A 27,822-nucleotide genomic window follows, 5' to 3' on the forward strand; every position below is an offset into this window, starting at 1 on the left:
TCCATGGAAGCTTCTATTTCAGTTTTTTCTCCTTTGGACAAGAACCTGATTCCTTGTACTTAATTTACTAATTTTTTAAATATTATTTCTCCTGAGACATGTTATTTTGGGAGGCATATTTCAAAATCAAGATTTTGACATAACTTAAGGATAGAGTCGAAGTAAGAACTCGAATTCTTTCTTCTTAAGAAAAAAATTCCCCCATACAAGTGCTCTAGATTTTTGGCAACTGTCCCAAGATACAACCATAAATAAGACCCAACAAATAAAATAAAATTGGATCGCAGCGAAGTAAGGACGTTTTGGACTTTTTAAACGAGTGAGTGATTGGGCAGAGCACCAATTTGGGTCCGAGCAGACACCTGTCGGATGACAAGGCACCACATGCGGTGTGATTGGGCAGACATGTATGCACAATGAGTAGTGGCTTCATCATGCCACATGTCGCGCTCCGATTAGCTATGTTTCTAAATTTTCGAATTGTATTGAAGATTCTCATTTAATTTGTCCATCAGAAGTCGAACAAATGAACAATTCAAGCAATAAAAGAACGACGAGATAAACAGCGAAGCATTTCCATGTACTCACAGCACAACGAATTTCAGGATTTAACAAGAATAAAGAAAATTATATTTTTATTTCGTAGACAAATATGCTCAGATCTTACAAGAATCAATACACAACAACAGAATTGATTGTTTTAATATAACTCGGCGTATCGAAACAGCAAGTAAATCAGCTCAAGTGAATTTACCTTTGCAGCCAAAGTGAACGAAAAATTCATTTCAACAGCTTTATAACAATATATTTTTTTCACACGTAGATTCCGAAGCCCAACTCTTTAGGATTTGTTTCAACCATCCATGGTGCCCTATAATATTAGACATGCAACAAATTCAGTTAATTAACTGAAGGAGCTGATTAAAGTAATTAACCGAAGCAAATGAGATTTTACTGCTACAAAATTCATACTTATTCATGGCGAAATTAATCGTTCCTTGTGCAGCACGTTTGAGAAGAGTTTCCCTCGCCTCGATTGCAATGCCTCCCGCCTATAAACAGATCACACCACAACTTATTTATTTATTTATTTTTAAAAGATTCAAATTTTACGGTTTAGATCTTTTGATATTTTTTTAACAGAGGTTACCTCTTCTGGGAACCAAACCCCAGGTTGTGTGCTTCCTTCAAGAATGGCCAGTACAAATGCAGCTGTTGATATTCCCACTGATCTGGAAACAAAAAAAAAACATTAAATATTATTAAAAAAAAATATTGGAAATTAAAAGGGAACGTTCGACGTGGAAAGTAAGAAAGTAAATAGAGTTTCTGAAAAATAAACAAAAGCACACGAAAGGCTTACTCGGATAGTCTTTTGTGGCTGAATATTCCGATTCTTGACCGTCCATCTGAACAATCCAAATCGACCTGCTACGAAAGAAACCTTAGATTTTCATGCAGAAACTCAGTTATTATTATTTTTTTATTTTTTTAAATCCCTTAGAATTATCATACTCAAAAAAAATACTAGAATTATAGAACAACATGAGAAGGGGATTGTACCCTCATTGACACACGCTCTCCAGCGAATCCATCAACTTTCCTCACTAAAGGATCAAACAGTTGAACTAACTGTTCAACTTTACTTCTGTCCCTCAGTGTCTCCTGGATATTTTATTACAGTCATCTATATTGTTCGAATCAAAACATTACAACATGAAACATGAGAACAAGAAATGCAAAGAACATTTCACTTTAAGTTAATTTTATGCCTGCATTTTTGGAAAAAAAAAATGTGATGGATAAAGAAAAAAATAATTAAAGTTTCAAGAATTTAATTCACATACAGCTGGAAGCAAATACGTCATGGCTACCATTCCCCAATTCCAGAAGAAAGGTGCCGTTCCAAACCGAGCACTGACAGTTGGCACTCCGAGAATCTCGTGGATGCTTCTCACTTCTGGTAAATTTCTGCAATAGAGATTTTTTTTAGAGTAACGACTTTAGAGAAAGAACGATTTTAAATAATATGATTTTGAGAAACATACAAGAGGAAAACGTCCTTCTTTCCGATTCCTAGCCCGAAATCGATGTTGAGCATTCCACTATAAGGTTTCAGTTTGATTTTCTCTCCTGCGAAATATCGCCTCCTACCCAATTAAAATCAAGATAGAAAAAAAATTTGAAAAAATAAATAAAGAAAAGTTCATCATCGAACCTCTATTATATGCAACTACCTCCTCCCCCAAAAGTAAGAAACTAGTCGATAATATTGTGGGGCCAGCACCCCCAGAGCCAGCAGTGTAATAGTAGAACCTAAGAACAAGGAAGCATCTAATTGAGTAATCAATGCACAATAATATCGACCAAACAAAGAAATTTACGCAAATGTATTAAGCATTTTTTTAATGAAATTCCAAATAGCTCGTCATATTTTAGAGGCGGAAAAAAAAACGATTACCTGAGCCTCTGCGGTTCACCTTTCCCTTCACTTTTGGCTGCAGAAACTAGTTCAGCTGCCATCACTGTAATAATAGTGAAGAAAGCATTATTGTCTGAAAACCGAAAAGTTAAAGCTATATGTGGCAAATTATTTAGATAATGCTGTCTCTAAATGCTTCGACAGATATATATTACAAGGATAATGCAACAGAACCGTTGCTCACTCCTGGATAGATTCCCCCGGTTGTTATAGCTGGAATATTTGCTTCAACCGCTCTTTTCATGTATGATTTTGCACGAAATGCGTAGCTCATATCATCGCATACATCAAGATAAGCCGTCTGTTGATTAATGGTAAACACAAGTATATTTAAGACTGTGCTTCCTTTTTTTGTCTTCGAAAGTAAGTTGAGTAATAAACGATAAAGGGGTTTTTTCGAAATGAAAAATTTACCTTTCTCTCACCTTGTTCTGAATTGCAGACTCGAGCACAGTGCACTTCTCAGACTGCTGAAATGGACCGGCAGTATTAACAACAAGATCCACTTCTGTACATGGATAAGAAATTATATTTTAATTAAAAAAAAATTGTTTAATTTCGTCGGACGAATAATCGTGTAATCTAAAAAATTAAATAAAAAAAATCAACGGACCCTTTAAAGCTTTGTCCAGTGATTTACTATCGTTGATGTCGACTTGAGCGAATTCGGCGTTGTTGCCTAATTGTGTCACCATTGCATCACCTTTATCCCTATCGATTTATATGAAAGGTATTCGAAAACTATTAGTCGGACTTTCGAGAATTAAAATATTGCCTGGAAACTACAAATACACAACTCAGATTAATTCACCCTCAAAAACTTATAATTTCTGAAACCTCTCAACGAATTAGCCAAAGATAGGAAAACGAAAACACACTCTCACACGCAAACCCACAAACACATTGAGAGCATAACCTAATTCATCCAATCAACAACATTCACCCCCAAATTAGATACATTTCAGAATTCCCCCTCCCAAAAAAATAATAAAAAAGGAATATATGCGAATGTATTGAAGTAGGTACCTGTTCCGACCACCTACGACGATGCGAAGATCTGGGCAGAACTTTGACAGGGCAAGAGCGGTAGAACCACCGACTCTTCCGGTGCCACCTAGTACCAAAACTCTCGAATTCTTCACTTTCTCCGGGAGCTCAACTCTCTCGATAGGGCTGCTTTTCCGTTTACCGGTTCCTCCGGCGGAGGCCACCGCGAGATTTCTGCCGGCGCCGGTGTTCAATTGCAAGCAGAATCTCGCCATGTTTCTCCGTTCTCCTTTCTCTCCTGCGCAGTTTATCAGTTTATCGTTAACTGGTGATGATATTATACATTTGGCTACGTGTGCAATTGTTAGTGGGAGAAACAATTGTGCAATTTTATTACTAGTCAAAACTAAAGGAAGGACCTCAGATTTTAGTTTTTATTCATTTTAAGGCCACAATATAAACTAAAATAATAGTAAGAGGCCAACTTGAATTAAAACTTCAATTAGGGATTTGATTGCAATTTTCCCAAATAATATTACATCTACTCTCTCGTTCCTTTCTTCAGCAAAAAACAGTCGCCAAACCCCATCTTCTTCATCTCTCTCTCCCTCTCGAAACCCTAATTGTGGAACACTCACTCAGCACACGATTTGAGATGAAATTGTACGGATTTCTCGAATCGGAGTACCACGGAATCTCGAGTTTCAGCTGGATTTCATGATTCGCTGTCACAGAATCAAGTTCTGAATACTCGCTCACGTCTTAATTGCATAAGATTATTCGAAGCGTTAACGGAGGGATCTTCGACGGCGTCTTTGGCCGCGACGGAGGGCGGCCGGGAGTCGTGGGAGGTTGATAATGTGGACGCCACCACGCGCCGCCTCATGCTTTCCACCAGAACGGATTCGAATGTGCCGGACGATCTGATTAACACAGTGGATCCAGTGTTTGTGCGAAGCTTTACAAAATACTCACGAGCACCTTTTCTGGTAAGTTTTATTCGGAGTAATTTTTAATCGTCTGTTTTTTTTTTTTGTTTTTTTTATAATTTGTTTACTAGCTTCTTTGCTTATAAAAGGGTTGTAAATTCAGCACCATTAACTCTTAATAATATTTACTAGCTGGATTATTGCGTTCATTAATTATTTAAATGAGCAATTCTTACAATTTAAGTAGTTTTGATGAAGAGAGAGTCTGCTCGGAAATGACTAGAGTATGCTTTCTATTTAGCAGTAATATATTAGTGAATATTTTACGAATGTAGAGATATGGGGAATTGGTAATATATCACTAGGGGAATAGCAAGTTACGAATATTTTGTTTCGGGTTTTATGTCAAATGCCTTTTTCAGGTTACCGTAGTTTTGTTATCCCATAGTATGATGCTCGGCTTTTACTTACGGTTCATATTTTTGTACAAAGCATGTGTTTTTATGGGAAGATATTCGTACGAGCCTTTATGCAACAACTTTTATAAAGCACGATGTTTGTTTGTTTTTGTTTTTCGATTGCAGAAACGGCTTCCTGAACCATTAATGCCGTTAATTAACTTTAGATCCAGTAGTAATGCCGTTTATTAATTTTATCTGCAACTTATTTACAATTTTCATGAGTATGCTGAATTTAAGTGAAGTTCTAATATTTTAAAGCGTTATCTAGTGATTTACCGTCATTGATGTCGACTCAAGTGAACCTTTTTTACCCCTATTGATTTATTAGCAGTATTTGAAAATTATTAGTCGACTATCAAGAATTAAAATATTACCTGGAAATATTGTTTACGGATGCATATTTTTTACCGCTGCCTCTGGCAGAAGTCAGAGTGAAATCTCTGTTGACGGCATTGTTCCGTTGTAGGAAAAATCCTTCCGTGTTTCTACTCGCTCTTTTCTCTCTGTCGCGATTTTCAATTTATTGTTAATCGATAATGATATTAGGAATCGGGTACGTGTTCGATTTGCAATTCTGTTACTGGTTTCCTTTTTTTTTCTGTACTTTGACTGAACTATGCTGTTTCAGGAGGATGTTATCCAAATTTCTAAATTCTGGTGGTGGTAACAAAATATGAGTAAACTGCAAATACTACCTCTGTGTTATCTCAAAATAGCGAAAACCACCCTGTGATAAATAAACTAGCAAAAACCCCCCTGTGAAATTTAGTCAAAGGCAGAATCCCCCTAGCTGATTTTTTAGACTTGAAATGACAAAATTGTCCCTCAAAATGTATTTATATATATACATATTATATGTATATTTATTCTTTTTAATTTGTTTGTTTAGAAATTAAAAAAAATAGTAAACAACTAAATTGATTATTTTTTAAATAAAATAATTAAAATATTTATAAAATATAAGAATTTATTAATTGCAAGACTCCAGGGGTATTTGTGTCTTTTTATATCAAGTCAACCCTCAAATAGTTCCATGGGGGGTTTTTGCTATTTAAATAATTTCACAGGGGAGGTTTTTGCTATTTCGAGATTATACAGGGGTAGTTTTTGCAGTTTACTCAACAAAATATATATATTACAAACATTTATCCAAGGTTAAATGTGATTAGGTTAGTCAAACTATTTAACACAACATAATCCATATAATTCACGAAATAATTACTGAAAATTTAAAAGAACTGACTTTTACCATTATAACCTTATGTTAAATCAATGCTTTGAAATCCGAATGCAGCCATGCTAAAGTAATAGATATTTTAAAAATTGAAATAATTTTTAAAGTGTTTTTTTGAGAAGTCAAAACGATTGAAATAATTAAATCTAGACCCTTCTTGCAGTGTGAGCTGTCACAAAATCAATAGACAAATAATAAAATTAAATTAAACAAAGTAATTGTTTAAAAATTATGTAAGGGGTCGTAGCAACCAGTTGCCCCTGTGCACATAATTCACGAAACAATAGATTTTGTAAATAATTATTGAAGTGCCATTAAATAAAGTAAAACGAATGTTAAAATGTTGTATCAAGTGATACTACATTAGATGTGTTTGTTTAGTAAATGGTTATTTGTATAAATCTATCGTACAAAATTATTCATCGTATTTTACCAGATGTAGCATTTCATAGATCGTATCATATATTTTTCGTTTTGCAACTGTACAGATGATTTAGATTCTTGAATTTTGAATGTTTGGTAATTATGTCACGTTGACTAAATTTACCAAATTTACTTGGACTCAAATCAATTTATTTTCAACACGTGATTTAATAAAGTCTTGAAGTTTGACTGTTTGGTAATTATGTTACGTTGACTAAATTTGCCAAATTTACTTGGACTTCAATCTATTGTCAACATACTATTGGGCCATGGCTAGTTTGTATCAATTTGATCTTGAGTCCGAATAGAAAGATCCAACAAACTGATAATCGGATTGTAGTTTTGATAATAATTTACTGCACTTGGTGGGACCCATATTGACGTAGCAGATGACGTATGGTATCTCACGTGAGAATTGACGTGTTGTGTGTGGGTCTCGTTACGCGGAGAATGGTGCGGCTCGAGGGGTAAAACTGGCAAATCTGATAATTCCAACCAGCGATGAGCTGTCAAATTGGGGAACTGGACACGTGTCTGCAGCTGAAGCTCGTGGGGGCCCACCTTGGTGGACTGGCTCTTACCGACACCCGGCAGTAGCAGAGCAGCAGACACTGCGCCCGACGCAACTTGAATTATGCAATTTCCATTTTTCTTTTTTATATATATATATATATATATATATATATATTTTTTTTTTAACTCTTTTTTGGATTATTAATTATTTTACCTATTCTAAAAAATATAATTGATAACTTATCTTGAAAATTACTATTTTATTGTTATTTCGTGAAATATATATCTTCTCAAATACATAGATAAATATAGGGTGTCAAATGCAATAAATTCTTATTATAATTATTTGGGGTAAACTTCAATTTACCCACCTGAATTATACCCAACGTATAGAATACCCCCCTAAACTTCAAAATGAACCAAAACAGCCCCTCTCAATTGTGGGTCAACGTTAAAAAACATTACAAAACTAACAGACGTTAAGTTTTGTGTGCAATTACGTTTATACCCTATATTGATACAACTGTGGTCTGTCTTCTTCACACCTCTCCCGTCTTTTTTTTTTTTTTTCTTTTCTTCTTTTTTTTTTCTTGAGATTCTTCTACCAAAATCCAGAATATTTTTCTCTTCACTTATTTAACAAATTGCAAAAAATAAAATTGTTTGCCAAATCTCACGCCAACGTTGCTCCATTAAAGTCAAAATTAAAGTTCTTCATGCAAATCGGCGCCACGCTGCTCAAAATATCCGCCGCAGTAAGACCTCATTTCGCACCGGTGGGAGTTCAAGCTTCTCACAACTTGGGGCACTAATTTCGGCCTCCAACCGAGATGGTGAACATTTTGAAGAAGCACGGCTGGATTTGGTTTCAAAAACCCAAATACGGAGTCGTTTGGATTTCCGCCGGTGGCGGCGGCCGGAAAAGTTGAAATCAAGAAGAAACCAAAAAAAAAATCAGCTTTTGCTCCGCTACACACATTAGGTCCTGGCGGAATCCGCCACCAACATTCGCAAAAACAGAATTGTATAATCTGGTATTCTCTATTTTCTGGAATGATTTTGGTGTTGGGGCTTTTGTTATTGTTCCTTAGAATAAAATGTTATTTTATTTTCCAAGATTTGCGTTACTCTACATCAATTAAAGAATGTTTTTCTTCACAAAATTGGGTGAATTTTTGATAAACTTTCTTATGGTACGTTGCTGAATCTGGATTTGAAAATTAAGGTTTTAGTTATGTTGAATCCATCGAAAGTGATGGTGGTGTGGTGAAGGAGACAGTGAAAATAGTAATAATAGTAAGGGGTAAAATCGTCCAAAATCTACTCCAGCTGTCATATATGCAAAAGTCAAAGTGCCATGTCAGCAAGGCTAGACGGATTTTAAACGGAGGGGCTAGTTTGATTCATTTTGAAGTTCAGGGGAGTATTTTATACGTTGGGTATAGTTCAGGTAGGTAAAATGAACTTTACCCTAATTATTTATATGACTAGATAAACAATGTAATTATATATAGTCAAAATAAGAAATAATTAAATATCTACTGCAACTACTTCCAAATAACAGCAAATCCAACAAGAAGTTTGTGCCTCAAAATTTGTACTTATGGTCGGAAACGGCTGCTGGAAAAAAAAACACACACACACACACAGTTAAATTATTTCATGTGCTAATAAAAAATGTAAAAGTAGCAATAGAAACAAAATAAAGGGGTCACACATAAGTTCTTTAATATGCAGAATTTATATTAATTCAAGAAAGTGTCACTACCACAAATAATTGGACCAATTTAGGTAACGTGGATACAAATACCCCCTCAGAAAAAAAGAAATTAAATCAATATCTATATTTACTTTTAAATATTTTAATTTGTTTTATGTAACATTCATAGCCTAACTGGTCGTTCACTAAATGATTTAATTAATTTTCTGCCAATACTCTCTTGTCTTTATTGCTTATTTATTTAATGGGTGATGTTCATTTTAATAGAACAATAATATCTATTTTATAATTAAAAGGAGTTTAATAAAAACACCAAATTTTACTGAACTAGAATTGAAATAAGAACACTAAATTTAGATATTTTAGTAACACTCTTTTGTACCAAAAGACGAAGTCTCTCGCCTTTTTTACGCTGTAGTCGTCGGTACTCAATTTTAGAATATTGCACTAACTTACCACCCGCAACTAGTCGAGCTGGACTCATACGGGCAGTAGTCACACTCTCTTATATATCATAATATAAAAACAAAATTGAAAGATTCTTACGAATTATACATACTTGACACTAATTTGGAAATTTATATTTAATTTATCAATTATATAATTCAATGAGAAAACCATGCATTTTTACCAAATCATTATTGAAATATTTGTTAGATCTAAGAGAGGGCCCCACTTCAGACACAATTAAAATCAGGAGGCTCACAAATCAAAATCTCAAATTAAAGTCGTCGCAATGTTGGCCCCCCTTCAAAAGATGGCTTCAAGTTTCGAAAATAATAAAAAAAAAAATTATGAAATTAATTTATATATATATATATTAAAAATTAATAATTACCCAATTCAAAACATAACTCAAGAGCTCTTGAATTAGAGTTTAGGAAGAAAAAAAGGTGATGCTTTAAAATTTAATATTCAAAATGCAATTCCTTCAAAAAGTCGGTATTTAAATAGAACATAAAACTATATGGTCAACTTTGTTAATTATTAAAGTCGTGATTTTTAAATCACCACATGAACTATTAAAGCATATTATGAAACGTCTTTGTTGGAAAGATTTGTCAAAATTTCATCCGTTGGATGTGTAATTTCATTGAAACGACGACGTTTCTTGATAATGACTAAATGGGGTCGTTTATTAATTAAAGATATGTATAAATAAATGGATTATTTAATATTTGGGTAATAAATTAAATTGGTGGTCAATGTCAGAAATCCACTTGATCAAAGACCCACTTATGACATCAACTTTGCAAACGTTAGCATCTCAAAATCTTTGATTTATGTGTGTTCTGAGTGATGGTGAAATATGAATTCACTCACTATTCATTGTTTTATTTATTTATTTTATTGTCTAATAGGTCAATTTATTTAATTATTCTTACTTTTTAGCCTATTCATTGTGTTTTGTTCCTCTTTTTAATTTTCGTTAAGTTGTCATGTCACTAATATTCTTTTTAACTAACTAAGACCATAAATCAAACAACATGATTTACTTGTAATTGTTGTCATTTTTTCTACTGAATAAGTTCTATGTAAATAAATAAATAAATATATAGAAGAAGGGTGTTTTTGTCCTTTCAATCTCCTCTCCCGTTTTTCTCTCTTTAAATTTTTGTCTCTAGATTTTCCTTCGCTTCAAATTCAATAACCCATTTCGTCTCCGCAACTAAGCTTTTATACTCTCTCACACGAACACACATAAAATTCAAAATTCAAAATTCAATCACGTGTTTGTACAGAGTCGTCTTCACCTCCAAGAAGCACATACTAATCACCAGCAAGAGGAAGACCCAAAGCTTTATTTAAATTAATTTCGAAATTGATTTTAAGCAAGTTTCAAATTAAGTTCAATTGAGTTCTTGGAACTTTCAATTTAACCCAGATTTGATATTTTCAGATGAAAAGACGAAAAAAAACACATATGCTTCATGCGTGCGCCACAATTTGTGAAGATTCGCCTGAATATGTGCCCTAGATGATTTAGTGAGTCAAAATAACTGATTTAATTGTGTCCGTGTAATTTTTTTATTTTTTTTATTAATGTGGCAAAGTGCAAAAACGAGCAAATCATAGGTGACAAAATCATGTTCTCATCCCACACATCAAAACTACAATTGCTATTACATTATTTGAGAATTGAGAAATAAATGAGGAAACTAAAAAGATTTTATTTGGGGACAACCTTTGTAGAGTTTTACAAGAGGATTTTCTTGGTGACGTCATAGGGAGTTCTTATTGGTCGTTATATTCATCCCAAGATAAAATAAAAAATGACGTGGCTGCTACTTGTTAGGGGAATCTGGTTTCGAATATTCGGATTGCTTATGTGTTTCCACCTGTGTTTTGCGGTCAAAACCACACATAATCCAGCACATAAAACAGTCTTCATTTTATTAATTAATTAATTAATTATATCTCATTTTTGTCTTTATTAATATATTATATATTTTTATGAGATATTTTTTTTAAGCGTGTTAACGTTGAACTCATATTAAATATTTTGCACCTTTTAGTTACATGATTAAATTTATTCTTAAATCAAGTAACATTTGTTGTCGTGGGCCCATTTTTTTATGGATAATCAATCATCAACTAGTCCATTTAATTTGGGTCGATAATATCAATCTACCCATGTACAATTGGGTCGACAATATCAAACAATTCATATACAGTTGAGTTGATAATGAATTGTAATATGTTGAAAAGTTGGTTTGTCGGGTTATACCGATCGACCAACTTTATTTAGTATTTATTAAATTAATATTGACTAAACTCAAAACACATAAACCTAATCATTTATTATGAGATTAATTCTTAGGGTAAATTACAAACACCCCCCTGAGGTATGGTCAAATTACAAAAACACCCCTCTTGTTTGGATAATTACAATCACCCCCTCAGCTCTTCAAATTTAGTGGAATCTTCGAGATTATATGAAATATTATCACTTTTGTACCCGTTTTATACCATTCAAACTCTACATTATGAAGTAAGACGATCATAATATGTGATTTTTAGCTTGTGTATATCAGTTTGTAGTGCATCGGAAACTGTATTTTTACACAAAACGAATACAAACTAGAGCACATTCCACGGAATCTAGATGATTATATTGAATTTGGCACAATAAGGGTGGAGATGTAAGAAAAAATCATAGTTGAGGGGGGTAGATGTAATTATCCAAACAAGAGGGTGTTTTTGTAATTTCATCATACCTCAGGGGGGTTTTTGTAATTTACCCTAATTCTTATGAAGTACGTTTTTAATTCTTGTTCGATTCATGCTAATTGAGAAACAAGGAAAGTTTCAATATGTTTTATAGTATTTTGGCTCCTTTTATTTTATGTTGAACTATTTTATTTTTTTATTTATCGATGTTGAACTATTTAAATTTTAAGACACGTGCCTTGAAATATTTAAACTTTATTATAATATTATTGAACTACTTATGTTTAAGGGGTAATGGCAAATAGGCCCATGACAAGGGCACTTAATTAAAAAAGGGACATCCAACTTTTTTGTTTCTCAAATAAACCCACCCCATTCAAACTTATTTGCAAATAAGGAAAATCCCTTTATATATACCAAAATTACCCCCAATTCATTGAAACCCAATTCAACTCCAATTTCATGATTTACACCCCAATTTAGCCCAATTTCATCAATTAACCAATTTTAAACCTAATTTCAATTTTGACCCCAATTTTAACCCTAATTCTTATCAATTCCACCCATTATGCTCTAACTTCTTAAATATTACACATTGACCCCGGATTTAAACAAATATATCACATTAACCCCCAAAACTTTTTTTTTTAGAAAATAAATTTTTTTTCTGAAATATTTTTTTCCGGCCAGATTCCGGCGTTGACCGCCGGAGACCGCCGGTCTCCGGCGTTGACTTTTTTTTTTTTTTTTTTTTTTTTTTTTGAATTTTCGTTTTCCCGAAATTTTTTCCGGCCGGTCAACGGCCGTTGACCGCCGGGTCTCCGGCGTTGACTTTTTTTTTTTTTTTTTTTTTTTAATAATTTTGTTTTTTCTTAAAAAAAATATTTTAATTAATTTTACTGTCTTGGCTGCTAAATTACTGTCTCCGGCAGCTATTTAACTGTCGGAGACTGAAATTTAACTGTTAATTGACTGTTTTTTTTTTCTTCAAAAATATTTTTAATTAATATTACTGTATTCGTTGCTAAATTACTGTCTCCAGCAGTTATTTAACTGTCGGAGACACTTATTTAACTGTTAATTGACTTTTTTATTCTTAAAAAAAATATTTTTAATTAATATTACTGTATTCGTTGCTAAATTACTGTCTCCAGCAGTTATTTAACTGTCGGAGACAGTAATTTAACTGTTAATTGACTTTTTTATTCTTAAAAAAATATTTTTAATTAATATTACTGTATTCGTTGCTAAATTACTGTCTCCAGCAGTTATTTAACTGTCGGAGACAGTAATTTAACTGTTAATTGACTTTTTTATTCTTAAAAAAAATATTTTTAATTAATATTACTGTATTCGTTGCTAAATTACTGTCTCCAACAGTTATTTAACTGTCGGAGACAGTAATTTAACTGTTAATTGACTTTTTTTTTTTTTTTTTTATTTTTTTCCTTACAAAAAAAATTGTTTTTATTAATATTACTGTCTTGGATGTTAAATTACTGTCTTCAACAGTAATTTAATTGTCTTAGACAATAATATTAATAATATTACTGTTCGAAAAAATAATATTCATAATATTACTGTCCCAAACAGTAATATTACTGTCTGAGATAGTAATTTAGTAGTCAAGACAGTAATATTAATTAAAATATTTTTTTTCTAAGAAAAAACAATTCAAAAAAAAAAAAAAAAAAAAAAAAAAAAAGTCAACGCCGGAGACCGGCGGTCAACGGTGGTTGACCGACCGGAAAAAAAATGCAGGAAAAAAAAAAATTTCAAAAAAAAAAAAAAAAAAAAAAAAAAAAAAAAAAGTCAACGCCGGAATCTGGCCGGAAAAAAATATTTCAGAAAAAAAATTATTTTCTGAAAAAAAAAAAGTTTTGGGGGTAAATGTGATATATTTGTTTAAATCCGGGGTCAATGTGTAATATTGAGGAAGTTAGAGCATAATGGGTGGAATTGTTAAGAATTATATTATTGAGGGTATTTTAGACTAAAGACATGGGGATGGGCTTAATTGAGAGACTGTTTTTTTTGTGGACTAAAATGCATTTAAGTCCCATGTGATGGGCCTTTTTGCCATTTGCCCTATGTTTAATTGCAACACGTATAGTTTGTAATATTCTGATTTTATTATTCAAGGTTTGTTGAACTAATTCTGTTTAATTATAAAAATATATTATTATCGTAATAAAATATTTAAAATAGTGGTTGACTCATCAACCTAACTACAAAGTTGGCCGTCAACCAACACCCATTACATAGTTGAGTCGATAATAATTTTCAATATTTAATCAACAAACCCAACCTACGGACAACCCTACGTAAACGAGAGATAAAGATCGAAAAAATCGAGCTGCATGCATACAAAATTAGTATACAATAAAAATGTGTTAAATGTATATATAGCATGGATAAATTAAAAAAAGAAAGCATATATTATAATTGCAATAAATGAGTGCATGATATTCTGAGTGTTCATACTTCCCACACGTAATCGACAATCAATCAAATCTATTACTACTTCTGTCCTTTCGGTTCCTTGTTCTTTCCATGTCTCTTTTACTGTCTTTTTTTTTTTTCACTCAATAATTATTATTTTCTTATAAAGCCTTTTTTTTTTTTGGTTTTTCCAATCAAAAAATAATATAAATAAATAAATAATAGCAATAATAGAACATACACGCAACATTTCAATACTACCTTTTTACCTTCCACAACCATAAACTTTTATTAACATTTAATTCAAGGGCTAAACTTTGAGAAATAATGATCGAGTCATAACATCTTCTTCTTCTCGATTTCGTTTGGTCGTCTCGTCACTCGTTAAATTTTATAAAGATGGCGTGTTAGGGAAAATATAATGTTACATTTTGGAACGTAGACATGAGTGATGAGGCTATTGCGCGCTTACGATCGACATGATTGATATACATAAATTAATCGAGAATGGAATGATTATTCCCAAGTTAATTCATTTTCAAAACCGTGATTAGTGTGGTTTTGTGATGGGAATAATCATTCTCTTGGGAATTTGTATTCCCAAATATGTCGGTTAGTTGTTGATTCTCCTTTCACGGTAATTTCGAAAGTTCTCTATCATATTTGATTAAAATACTCGATTTTTAAAAGTTTACTAGTGGTTTTCAGAAGTTCAATACAAATTCGTGAAAGGTCACTCTAATATTTTGTTAGCACATCCAATTTTTAGAATGTTTTAGTGTTTATTTTAGAAGTTCGCTGTCAATTTCTAGCTAATTTAGAAACTCGACTGTCATATTTCGTTAAAATATTCAATTTTAAGAAATTCGCCGCAAATTTCCCATTGTTCAATACAATTTTCATCTAACTTTCCCATTCTTGATCGTCATATCTTCAATTGTACTATTTTTTCTAAATTATTTTGATATATTAGAATAAATTAATATATATATATATGATATGCCTAATTGGCCCAACCCAATGGGCCTACAAATTATTTATCTACCGGGCCACGAGCCAAATATCGAAGACTACTATCACCGAGGCCCAATCACCTTCAAGCAAGGTTTGGGCCCGACAATCTCAACTAAGCTATAAATACACATTTGAACTCATTCGATAAGGTACGTCCTATTATCTGAGCAATACTACTAATGGTATTCTCTGGACTATTTCTATGATCAGCACGTCAGACTTGAGCGTCGGAGGGGTTTCCGCCGGATCAACCCCCGGCTTAGCTTATGTGTTCTATGATCGCAGGTACCTCAGGATCATCAAGTTGTCAAGCTACTGATCTGCTTTGCTCTCCCAGTTCGTTTTCTACACCACCCTAGGTGAGCTAGTAATTAGCATCATCAATATATAATTAAATAAAATAGTTAATAATCGAACTTTCATGCCAAATTAAGTATTTATATACGTATATGCAAGTAATTGTATATGTAAGTATCTGTATATTAATCAAGAAATTTAACATATACGTATATTAATCAAGGATGCATAAATCAAATAATAATAATAAATAAAAAAGGGAAAAAATAATTATGATTGGTGGTGATAAGGAAACGTACGATATTATATGGTGGGAAAATTGCTTTATTTGATGCACAGCTGGAATTAGCGGATCACAGCTGGCACAATGTACGGGGATACGCAGCTACTCAGTCGCCGTTTGCTTCTTCAATTCTTTCTTTGCACACTCATTCTTTTTATTTAAATTCAATATATAATATTATTAATATTTTACTTTTATATATTCCTTAAATACACATATATATTATATATATATATATAATATAATATATAGTTTCTCTCTCTAGACCGAAAAAAAAAAAGTGGAATTAAGTAATAAAAATCTTTGTCTGATGAGGATCAAAGCTAAAGTGTAGACAGTAGACACTCGCGCACCATGATTCTCTGTGTAATGTCGATTTTGTCCTTCTCTTTCTCCGTTATGCCTCATCGGTCCCCTCTTTGTGGTTTTATTCAAGCGGCCTTTACAAATTATAAAAATAAAAAATGGATAATTTAAATTTGCAAGCTTAATTAATTTTGTAGGATCAGATTTCAAGTTCCAACCACAATCTAAATATATATGCAATATATTTTTAATTAAAATAATTACAAAGGGTCATACTAAAAATATATATTTTATTCGTAAATAGCTTGCAAGTTATACGATATACATAAAACTTTTATAGTAGCAATTAATAGTGGCAAGATATCTATAAACCAAATTTTGTTAAGTCAAATAGTGTTAGAATCATATCATACAATAGCAGATTATGCAATATTTTTTTTAAAAGTTGGAAGTTTAAAATAACTGTTATATTATGATAAATAATTTTCTTTTACATTTATGTGACACATTTGTTTCATGCATAATTGTATAACAAATTATGTTAATACTCTTCTTTTATTATTAAGAAAATGATATAATCATGGTGTAGAGTTAAAATCATGCTCCTCCTCAATTTGTAATATGATTTAAATTAAAAAAAGCCAGTGGCAAAACCGTCATTTCAGAAATCGCCATTTTTCTCCAAAATTACGAAAATTTGTGAATTTTTCTAACTGGTCAAACCAGAATCCACCTCGCTAAATCGAAAAGGTGAACAAATCAGGCATTCCCTCATTCTTCAGGGTCAATTCAGTCATTTTCACTCCAGTTATAAGTAACCAACACTTCGCTTTCCACAGCACTCCCACCACCATTGCCCTCTCTCTCTCTCTCTCCTCTCTTTCTCTCTCTAAAAAAAACTTTTTTCTTCGAGCAACTCTTCTTCGTTTCTCCAGAGTCCCAAAAAGAAAAGAACAAAAAAAAAAGAAAAAAAGAAAGGATTTTTCAAAGAGAAACGTTCAACGGGACGACGCCCTTTGAAAAATCCAACGAGCGCTTCAGTTACTTTCACTACCGAATAGACGCCCCGTCGTTTAGTTGCTCCGACGCGGCTTATTTTTTTTAACGCCGCCTTGTCTCGATCGGCGGAACGATTATTATTATTTTTTTTTTTGGTGGAAATGGTTGATTGATTTTTGATTTCGTTTTACTCGGAATAAAAGGCGATATAAATAGAACGATTTTGAAAGGGGGAAAGGGCGTCGTATATGGGGAAGGTGGGGGTAGCGTTGGCGGCGGGCTGTGCGGTGGCGGCGTGCGTGGTTGCGGCGGTGATGGTTGGGAGGACTGTGAGGCGGCGGAGCGGATGGCGGAGGGTGTTGAGGGTTCTTGAGGAACTGGAGGAGGGTTGTGCCACCCCAGTGGGGCGGCTCCGCCAGGTTGTTGATGCTATGGCGGTGGAGATGCACGCCGGCTTGGCTTCTGAGGGCGGCTCTAAGCTTAAGATGCTTCTCACCTTTATTCACAACCTTCCTACTGGGTAAACACCCGATGCTTAGCTCTTGCATTTTTTTCTGTTTTAATTTCTTCTGATTAATTTGTTCCAGGTTTTTTACTTGAGTATGCTGATGTGTGATTTTAACTGTCGTTTTCTTGGGTGGCATTGGATTTGAATTTGAAAATGATGGGTACGAATTTCGATTTGATTGTTTCTGTGAGCTTTGATGTTATCGATTCTTCTGTTAGTTCAATTTTAATTGAAAGGTCGATTCACGAATTCTTGTGTTTTAATGACCTAAACGTCGAGAATTCGTTTTTTGTTCATGTTAGTTTCTGCTTTTCGTTCATCTGATATGTTTATTATCGAACATATTTCAAATTTTGCTTTCGTTAGAGTTGCCGTTCTGATTAAGCTGTTTATGCGAACGAAATGATGTATGTGCTGAGTTGGAGTGCCACTGCATGACAGCTCAGTAGGATTTACTGTCTTGCATTAGTCATTAATGCAGACGTAAATTCGTTCTTCGCAAACAACGGATACTTTTTAATTAATGTTCTGGTGGAATCTACCTGTTAGTTTCCTACGACGCCCAATAGGGTATTAATGAGACAGCTCTGCTAATGGCTGTTTATTATTATTATTATTGTTTTTCTTTTTTTGCGTTCTTAATCCGAATCTTACACGGGATAATCACGCCAAGATTACAGAGTTTCTTTCTTGGAGACTTCTTTCCCTCATAGACAGCATGCAGCATGCAATAGCCGAGACAGGCTGCGATGGGGTTTTATAGTTTTGAGTTAGAGTCGTGAATTCAGTTGGTAAGTCGATTCTTTGTAAATGAATAATTTTCATTTATTTGCTGGCGGAATCCACGTGTTGGTTTCTTTAAGGCTTGCCAAATGGCGTCCCTAATCCTTTTCTAACGTGTGGATGATTACTATCGTGATTAAGGGAAGTGTCTTTAATGAAAACTTCTTTCGTGTTGTTTAAGTGAGTTGCTTTCCGATTCTTAATTACGTAAGTGATCTTGATTTTGTTGAAGCTCTCTGATGTCATGAATTTGAAGTATCTGGTAGGAAGACCGTGTAATCTATATTATCGTCTTATAATGTGTAATAATTAACCTTTCCTTTCGTTTAGTTGATATGCTTATTCTCGATACATCCTCCGTTCCTTTTCATATTTAAATTTTTATATGAAAAGTTGTATTTTTATTCGATTCAATGCATTTCTCCAAATTTATAACACTACGTTTGAGTCTTCTGATTGGTTGATAGCTAAGATCTTCAATTTCGAGTTGAAATTGATGATGCATGATTACGGTTTAAACCTCTGTATTCATTGTGTAGGGTTTTCATTTACTTGGTTCCTGTTCTTTAATTGATAAGGGAATGTTTGGCCCCTTCTCGATATTGTTCCCCTCTTTCCCCAAAAGAGAAAATTGTGTCCCAATATACTTCTTCCGACATACTTTTTTCCCAAAATTTCTTAGCCAAACGTAAAATGGAAATATAGCCTCAAAAGGGGGCCAAACATTGCCTATGTTTTCCTTGCTGCATATAATAACTTACCTTTTTACAGGAATGAAAAAGGGATTTATTACGCCCTAGATCTTGGTGGTACCAATTTCCGGGTCTTACGGGTTAAATTAGGAGGCGAAAGGTCTTCTATCACCGAACTCGATGTCGATCGAAAGCCCATTCCGCAGCATTTGATGACAAGCACAACCGAGGTAGTTAAATTATGTCCATTGTTGAGTTTTGGGCATTATTAACGCTTTAGATATAGAAAATCCAATATTTTTCTCTTCCTCCTTTCCACTTGCAGGAGCTCTTTGATTTTATAGCGACATCATTAAAGGATTTTGTTGAAAAGGAAGAAAATGCGCCCGAGCCTTCGCAAGGGGAAAGAAGGGAACTTGGCTTCACATTTTCATTCCCGTTCAAACAAATTTCTTCCTCATCGGGAACTCTAATCAAATGGACAAAAGGATTCTCGATTGAAGACATGGTTAGTTGCATGATTTTTGTTGTTACAGTTCTTCTAGTGTATATATATATATATATATATATATATATATATATATATATATATATATATATATATATATATATATATGTATGTTCTTTTTTTTTTTTTTTTTTTTTTTTTTTTTTTTTTTTTTTTTTTTTTTCCAATCAAGGCACTTGTGGAAAGAAATTAAATTAGAAAATGTATGTTTCATAAAATAACTGATCGTTTGATTCACCGATTCCTTAAAAGTCATTATGGTACTCTGGTTTGCAGGTGGGTAGAGATGTTTCTCAGTGCCTACAGGAGGCAATGTCTCGAAAGGGCCTCGACATGCGAGTCACTGCTCTCGTAAGCACTCTCTTTCTTCTGTTTCGGACCTTTCGGTACATACTAATATTTTATTTGCTTAATAAGAGGATAACGACATTGTTACGTTGGACAAAGTGCTTCGCAACTCAAGTTTGAAGTATAGAGATATACATACCAGTTTTTCGTCATGACTTAGCCCGATGGAGATGCAATGTAATGTTGTTATGTATTTGAAATTCTTATTATATAATTCTTTTTTGAGCAGATAAATGATACTGTGGGGACCTTGGCCCTTGGTCATTATCACGATGAAGACACAGTAGCTGCTGTAATTATCGGAACAGGTACAAACGCATGCTATTTAGAGCGTGCAGATGCCATCATTAAATGCCAAGGCCTTCTTACAACTTCCGGAAGCATGGTATCTTCCAACATGTTAATTAAGCAACATTTATTATTTGATATTGCACATACATTTTTCTCAAGTTGTTTTTTTTTCTTTTCGGTATAATATTTGATGCTGTTCTTGAATCTAATCAGGTAGTTAACATGGAATGGGGCAATTTTTGGTCGTCGCATTTGCCTAGAACATCATATGATGTTGACTTGGATGCCGACAGTCCTAACCCAAATGATCAAGTGTGTACAATTTTCTTCACTATATTTCCATTTCATTAATTTTTTTTCCATGTAAAATTCTGGTTTCGTAATTTATGCTGATGAGAATAATGCTGCAGGGTTTCGAGAAAATGATATCTGGAATGTACCTAGGAGACATTGTGCGAAGAGTAATACTTCGGATGTCGCTTGAGTCCGATGTTTTCGGACTAATTTCTTCCAAATTACATGTGCCCTTCATCTTGAGGTACTAGTCTTTGAAAAAACTAGCTCAATTTACACGTCGTTTTGAAGTGTATATATACATATAGATACACCTGCGAACGCAAACATATATAGATATTTATATCTCGGTTGTAAAAAAAAAAATTCAGGACACCTATGATTGCTGCTATGCACGAGGATGATTCTCCTAACCTGGAAGAGGTCGGCAGAATATTACAAGACACTTTGGAGGTGAATTTCTTTCTCTTGCTTTTTAGTCCATCTAGGCCCGTTTCTTTATCATTGGCCCGTTTATTTTATCCCGATTTGTTTCACATGCCTTATTCGTTTTCAGATCTCCGAAGTTCCTCTTAATGTACGGAAGCTTGTGGTGAAGGTGTGTGATGTGGTGACCTGTCGAGCAGCCAGGCTGGCGGCAGCTGGCATTGTGGGAATACTGAAGAAGATTGGGCGAGATGGAAGCGGTGGAATCACAAATGCTAAATCCAAAGGTGGTGGTTCTATGAAGATGAAACGAACGGTGGTGGCTGTTGAGGGGGGTTTGTATACAAACTACACAATGTTCAGAGAGTATCTAAACGAAGCAATGGTGCAAATATTGGGCGATGACGTGGCGTCTCATGTAATAATTAAGGCGACTGAAGATGGTTCGGGCATCGGAGCATCACTTCTAGCTGGATCTCATTCAGCATCCTCCTCCTCCACCTCCTCCGGTATTTGATAACGTACAGTCATCATAGATAAATATATATTTTTTATTTTTTTTTACAAAAAATATTTAAATATGTATAGCCTGCGTAAATATGTAGAAGAAATCGCGTGGCGTTTGTGTTGAACTGCGGGGGGCAGAAACGGAAAAGGGTTGTGCATATGTGTCATAGTAGGTAGATCCTCATAGGTTATAATTTATATCTCAAATGATAGTTTGAGAATATATATTCATTTTAGAATTTATTATATAAGAATCTGTCGAATTGTCGAATATCCGTTTCGCCTCCGGTCGTCTGTGTAATAGGTTAGAGGTTAACTATTGTCGTCTCAAGTATTGGAATTCAATTCTATTTATTTATTTATTTATTATTATGTAGTGATGAAATGAAGAAGAGCATCTTTGGCTTTATTAGTGAATCTGTTTTGACTGACCTGCGAGTTAGTTATGTAGTCTGATGTGTTTTTTTGAACGAAAGAAAAAGAAAAGGGTCCTTTTGTGAAATAATTTTAATGGTGAGGGTCCTTGTGTAAAAACTGTGATTATATTTGATACACAACAGTCAACAGTCAAAATTCAATCCCTATCCCAATTTTTCTTTTTCTTTGACCCTATTAAATTGAATTATTGCCGTATACATGTGTCCCATATTTTAACAAGCGATGCTAACAACTAACTAAAAATTAGGACTATTTGTATATTTCATAAATAATAATTCATAATTTTTATTCTTAAACAATAGATTACAAATATTAAAGAATAGAAAGAATAAGATACACTCCAACATACCTACCAAATATGAAATAATCTCATATTATGTTATTGTAACTAATCCTACTCAATTTAATCAATTTCATAAAGGCTTATCATATACACTAACACTTGTTTATAAATCACAATAACCTAACAATACATTACGATCCTATCACGATTACGATATTATCACGGATATGGTCAATCGTATAACAACTGACTGCGTATAAAAGGACCTCAAACTTCGAAATAAATTCGAAGCCATTTCACAAAACCAAGAACTCATATATAAAAATGGTTCCCAAATTTCACCATCTTTCTTGTTCATACACTTTGCTACTAATAACAATCTTTTCCCTTTCTTGTTCAACAATAATTTGCCAATCCCATTTACCAAACACACCCCTTGATTATCTAAAGGCTTTGAGTGGAACCCACAAAGGAGACAAATCAAAAGGCCTAAATAAACTAAAGGAGTACCTCAAAAATCTTGGCTACATTAATTCCAAAATCCCAACCAACAAGTATGATGACTTCTTTGATGACACATTAGAATTGGCCATCAAAAAGTACCAAGAATTCTACAACATCAAAATCACGGGTTTTCTCGATCCAGAAACCGTAACCCTAATGCTGAAACCCCGTTGTGGGGTGGCCGATCTTCTTACTACCAACCGAACCCCGTTCCGTTCGTACTATAACTTATCCGGATATTCATGGCCGCCAAACAAAAGAAACCTCACGTATTCACTCCCTAAAGACACTAGAAAAGACGCTTATGCCCCTATAGTGAAATCTCTAATAAAATGGGTTAGCGTATCCCCTTTTAACTTTACTTTCACGGACGATTTTGAAAATTCTGATGTGAAGATTAGTTTCGAGACAAGGGACCATGGAGATGGATATCCGTTTGACGGGCCCTACGGAGTTTTGGGGCACTCGTTTTACCCAACGGATGGGAGGCTCCACTTCGATGCGGAGGAGAATTGGAAGCCTTTTGCCGAGGCGGGGTCGTTTTATTTGGGAACCGTTGCATTACATGAATTAGGGCACATTTTAGGGCTTGCACATAGCCAAGATGAAAAATCTATAATGTATGCTTATATTGGTGAAGGAGAGAACAAAGATTTGACTCAAGATGATATTCATGGAATCAAATCTATCTATCCATCCTGATTAATTAGCCCCTTTTTTTTTAATCATAATGATGGATAATTTTTTTTTTTATTTAAAATAGACTTTCTTGAATCTTTGTTCATATTAATAGGTGATTTTCTGGTGCGGTTAATCAATAAATCTGATTATTTTGAAATGCAAGAAATAATAGAAATTTGAAAATGTTGAGGAATATTTAAACCCTATATAGTATATATATATATATATATATATATATATATATATATATATATATATATATATATATATATATATATATATATATATATATATATATATATATATAATTCAACCAAAATTAAATCAATTTTCAAGTTTGAAAAATTCAGGAATAATTAAATCCTATATAATTTGAAATCTCCAAACTCTAATTATACATATTGATACACGTGTACAACTCTGTGACTCAATTCCAAGAATCACTGTAATCCGAAATCTCAGTTCAAGAATCACTGTAATAATATTACAGATTTCTAACATCTAATGCTATATACACAAAATAAATTACAATATCCTTGTAATAAACCAATCACATGAACATGGATTACAACAATCCAACAAGAGATTACTCATGCAATTTAAAAATGCATCTAAAAAAAAGGCAAAAATAATAAAAATGAATTTACCACAAACTCTATAAATAGGGGTTAACTATATATAAATCTTCATCAAACAATTCCCATCACCAAATTATTTGATCATGGAGCCAAAGTATAATTTTCACTCTCTCTCGTGCATCACATTTTATCTCATTTTTCTTCTGATCAATGCTCAAGCACATCCACCTCATCAAAAAGAAACCAACCAAACCCCACAAACCCTAGATTACCTCAAGAACTTGGTCGGAATCCGAAAAGGGACCACGGCAAAAGGCCTTTCCCACCTCAAGAGCTACCTCTCGAACCTCGGATACATGAACATCGAAGGTATTAAAAAACCGCCCCCCGGAGCGAACGACGACTCGTTCGACGAGAACCTAGAACTCGCCATACGAGCCTACCAGAGCTTCTTCAAGCTCAAAGTCACCGGCATGCTCGACGGGGACACCGTAAAGCAAATCATGGAGCCTCGGTGCGGCGTAGCGGATAATTTCGCGGTCCTCAACAAAACCCTACTCCAGAGCAAAATGCCAATAATAGCCTCGCGCTACACTTTCTTTCCGGGAAAGCCCGTGTGGCCCGCGGGAAAGAGAAGCCTCACGTATTCTTTCCCACCGGGGACTCGGCCCGACATAAACCGTTGCTTGTTGGCCGCCACCGACATTTGGGGAGCCAATTCCGCGTTTGGTTTTACGTACATCGACGACTACGCCAATGCCGATGTGAAGATCAGTTTTCAGGTGCGGGACCACGGAGACGGGAATCCGTTCGACGGGCCCCTCGGAATCTTGGCGCATGCGTTCGCGCCCACGGACGGGAGGCTGCATATGGATGGAGACGAGAAATGGTGCGACGGTGTTTACGAAGGGCAGTTCGATATGCAGACGGTGGGGCTGCATGAGATGGGACATATTCTAGGGCTAATGCATACAGGTGATGTTGGTGCTGTTATGTATCCTTACATTGGCCCTAATTCCAGGAAGGGTTTGGGGCAAGATGATGTTGATGGGATTAAGGCTTTGTACCCATTTTAATTAATAATTAAGGCCCTTTTTTTATTTTTATTTTTTATTTTTGGGGTTAAAGAAGAGGTGAATTCTTCTTTTGTTATGTAATTCATTACAAATAATTCAACATCAAGTAATTTCATTATGGTTAATTAGTAAACTTTTTTTTTTTAATATCATAGTCAATCATTCGGGGTTACTTAGATGCGGCATCTGGTTATTTAATTTATACTGGGTGAATTTATCACTACGCCAAATTGCATTTCAGGCGACATTTTTTTGTGACGAAATTACCTTATTTGCGACGAACAATTAAAATTTGCAATGTTTTTTTTTGCGACGAAGCGGGCCGGAAAAAAAGTAAAAAAAGTGTCCGTCGTAAACTATTGCGACGAATCTACCAAAATGTCGCAACCTTATGCGACGATTGCGCGTAAACGTCGCAAATTTGTATTTTTTTTTCGTTTTCTGATATTTTGCGACGAAATTTACAAACAGTCGCTATATTCGTCCTCCAACCGCAACGCATATTTATCGTCGTATTGCGACTATATTTTTCGAACATAATTCGTCGCAATGTTTCTCTTTGCGTCGATTTCTTACTAATTGTCGCAGACTTTTGTTATAATATTGACGAATATTGCCATATCGTCGCAATTAACTATTGTGACCATGCGACGGGAATATTGAAAAAGTCGCAATATGTATTTATAAACGTCGCAAATTTATATATATTTATAATATTTTCTTATTTTTATTTTTAATTCTTAATTTACCTGTAATTATAAACAATACCAATAAAACTAAATACACAAAATATTAAACAAATCTCTTAAATTAAATCATCCAAAACGTTCTTTCAAAATACAAAACCATCCAAACATTCTAAAACACAAAATCATCTAAGCACAAAATAACCAAATAAAAACTTAAATCATTCACACATGAAGTAAAAGTACCCAACACTAATGTTGTCGAGGAAACTAGTTACTTTCGCTGGATGGGTTCTGGGATGGAACTCGACACCTTGGGCCCTAAAATGTCCGTCTTTTTATTTTCTTTTAAAACTCCTATTTCTTCATCTCTATCAGTAGAAGACAAGTTGGATCTTCCCCTTTTCTTTTAACTTGAGCAACCAATTCCAAGTCTTTTAGTTTTTCCCAATACTCGTTCGCAAGCTATCGTGTTAGCGATGCTTTCATCCCTCCCATGATTCATATATTCTTGATAGACTCTCATTCATACATTCTTGATAGACTCTGTCAAATTCGCCCGAGTAATATCAAAAGCTGCATTAACATGACCTATTTGATACGGAGTATATAATAAAACAATAATCCAAATAAAAATCCCCCAATTACATTGCTCAACCCAAAGATGTTCAAGTAGAAAAAAACACAATAATTCATATAAAAGATCGACCAACTACTAACACAACTAACAAATGCTAAAGTATGAAACAAAGCAACAATTCAACAAAAATATGCATAAACTACATTAGAGAACCCAAAATACATATAGCTGCTCAATTATTCACCAACTACATTGCACAATTCAAATATATTTGAGTACCCAATAAATCCATAATTCAACTAAAGATCCACCAACTACAATATACAACCCAAACATGTTCAAGTAGAAAATAAAGCATCGATTCATCTAAAGTAATAACTTACTGCAATGGCACGTAGTTCAGTGAAAGGCTCCAATTCCTTCAAGGCATCGATGCTCATATAACATTTTCTGGATTTAGCTGCAACCGAAGGAACTTTGCCAAATTCTGATCTTGTAGTAACATTATATAAAAGTAATTAGACCCTTATAATAACTCTTAAAATATATACAATCGCACTTATACATGATCACTTACATGTTTATGAGACCTACCATTAATGATACTAGTTCGACCCCAATAGTGGTCGGTTGTAATTGATATTCGTGCTTCGTGACATTTTTGAGATTTGGACTAGTAATACTACCAAATAAGTTACTATATTTTGATGCAATGCATAAATCATATAATAATATAAATTAATTAAAAATAAAATTTTACCTTCCCATCACTCCCTGACTCATTCATAGATACCCATGAACGTGTTCACGGTCCCCGACTTTTCGACACTTGCACAGTCTCTACATAGACACCTTATTTTATCATCAATCGCAGCCTTATCGAAAGCAAATTCTAGAAATTCTAAACCATTTTGATATGCTTCCAACCGATGATCATCTAGCAAAACCCAACTCCTATCTTTCGACATTTTTATTTAGAAAATATATGCAACTGAAGAACATAGATGGTAATGAGAGAGTTAAAAAACCTCATTCGTCTCTCTTTGAATAATTATGTTCAAAATGCCGCATAAGCACAATTATAACCTTTCATTATTTTCTTAACCGTTGGTAGCAATTTTGCTAAAACAATGACTAATTATTTTGTGTATTTGGATTTTGTTTCTGATTGACTCTTGTCCTTCTATTTTTGGAAGAATTATAGCATATCAACTTTCCACTAAAATGCATATTTATTTTGGACAAATGCATATTTAAACATATTAAAACATACAGACACACACACCACAAAACAAAATTCCTACTAAAATGCATATTTAAACATACAGGCACACACCTCAAAACAAACACATCCCAGTTAATTCCAATTCCCACCTCA

General features: G+C 33.9%; 4 protein-coding genes and 2 long non-coding RNA genes across 6 annotated transcripts; 4 read left to right on the plus strand and 2 right to left on the minus strand.

The window, feature by feature from the left end:
• Positions 1 to 607: 607 nt before the first annotated feature.
• On the minus strand, positions 608 to 3,872 carry LOC105977487 (Saccharopine dehydrogenase). The gene is made up of 13 exons (XM_013002824.2): positions 3,509 to 3,872; positions 3,096 to 3,193; positions 2,908 to 2,990; positions 2,657 to 2,783; positions 2,462 to 2,525; positions 2,219 to 2,316; positions 2,049 to 2,133; positions 1,848 to 1,971; positions 1,564 to 1,665; positions 1,364 to 1,428; positions 1,151 to 1,232; positions 973 to 1,052; positions 608 to 871 (listed from the first exon to the last, which is right to left on the minus strand). Exons 1-13 carry the CDS (start codon positions 3,742 to 3,744, stop codon positions 814 to 816), a joined length of 1,302 nt encoding a protein of 433 aa, XP_012858278.1. The 5' UTR covers positions 3,745 to 3,872; the 3' UTR covers positions 608 to 813.
• Positions 3,873 to 4,319: 447 nt separating this feature from the next.
• On the plus strand, positions 4,320 to 5,431 carry LOC105977580 (uncharacterized). Its single transcript, XR_016030725.1, has 2 exons — positions 4,320 to 4,458; positions 5,326 to 5,431. It is a non-coding gene; the product is annotated as an uncharacterized LOC105977580 (long non-coding RNA).
• An 11,671-nt stretch (positions 5,432 to 17,102) lies between these two features.
• Positions 17,103 to 21,990, plus strand: HKL1 (hexokinase-like 1). Its single transcript, XM_013002560.2, has 9 exons — positions 17,103 to 17,781; positions 19,324 to 19,474; positions 19,570 to 19,752; positions 20,029 to 20,103; positions 20,330 to 20,485; positions 20,605 to 20,703; positions 20,802 to 20,929; positions 21,057 to 21,138; positions 21,242 to 21,990. Exons 1-9 carry the CDS (start codon positions 17,510 to 17,512, stop codon positions 21,626 to 21,628), a joined length of 1,533 nt encoding a protein of 510 aa, XP_012858014.2. The 5' UTR covers positions 17,103 to 17,509; the 3' UTR covers positions 21,629 to 21,990.
• Positions 21,991 to 22,663: 673 nt separating this feature from the next.
• LOC105956266 (metalloendoproteinase 1) lies at positions 22,664 to 23,545 on the plus strand. Its single transcript, XM_012980114.2, has one exon. It carries the CDS (start codon positions 22,664 to 22,666, stop codon positions 23,543 to 23,545), a length of 882 nt encoding a protein of 293 aa, XP_012835568.2.
• Positions 23,546 to 24,245: 700 nt separating this feature from the next.
• On the plus strand, positions 24,246 to 25,178 carry LOC105956258 (metalloendoproteinase 1). Its single transcript, XM_012980106.2, has one exon. The coding sequence runs from the start codon at positions 24,246 to 24,248 to the stop codon at positions 25,176 to 25,178; it is 933 nt and encodes a 310-aa protein (XP_012835560.2).
• A 790-nt stretch (positions 25,179 to 25,968) lies between these two features.
• LOC148770923 (uncharacterized) lies at positions 25,969 to 27,822 on the minus strand. The gene is made up of 3 exons (XR_016030998.1): positions 27,205 to 27,822; positions 26,828 to 26,931; positions 25,969 to 26,410 (listed from the first exon to the last, which is right to left on the minus strand). It is a non-coding gene; the product is annotated as an uncharacterized LOC148770923 (long non-coding RNA).

Source organism: Erythranthe guttata, chromosome 4 (assembly GCF_056151865.1).
Source record: "Erythranthe guttata isolate IM_541 chromosome 4, IM_541, whole genome shotgun sequence".
Lineage (NCBI taxonomy): Eukaryota > Viridiplantae > Streptophyta > Magnoliopsida > Lamiales > Phrymaceae > Erythranthe > Erythranthe guttata.

Coding starts and splice junctions, on each gene's coding strand:
- LOC105977487 (XM_013002824.2), bottom strand. CDS start 3,744: ATGGCGAGATTCTGCTTGCAATTGAACACCGGCGCCGGCAGAAATCTC. Junction 2,991..3,095: donor ACTGGACAAAGCTTTAAAGG/GTCCGTTGATTT, acceptor ATCCATGTACAG/AAGTGGATCTTGTTGTTAAT. Junction 1,233..1,363: donor AGCCACAAAAGACTATCCGA/GTAAGCCTTTCG, acceptor TTTTGTTTCCAG/ATCAGTGGGAATATCAACAG.
- HKL1 (XM_013002560.2), top strand. CDS start 17,510: ATGGGGAAGGTGGGGGTAGCGTTGGCGGCGGGCTGTGCGGTGGCGGCG. Junction 19,753..20,028: donor GATTCTCGATTGAAGACATG/GTTAGTTGCATG, acceptor TCTGGTTTGCAG/GTGGGTAGAGATGTTTCTCA. Junction 20,704..20,801: donor GTCCTAACCCAAATGATCAA/GTGTGTACAATT, acceptor ATAATGCTGCAG/GGTTTCGAGAAAATGATATC.
- LOC105956266 (XM_012980114.2), top strand. CDS start 22,664: ATGGTTCCCAAATTTCACCATCTTTCTTGTTCATACACTTTGCTACTA.
- LOC105956258 (XM_012980106.2), top strand. CDS start 24,246: ATGGAGCCAAAGTATAATTTTCACTCTCTCTCGTGCATCACATTTTAT.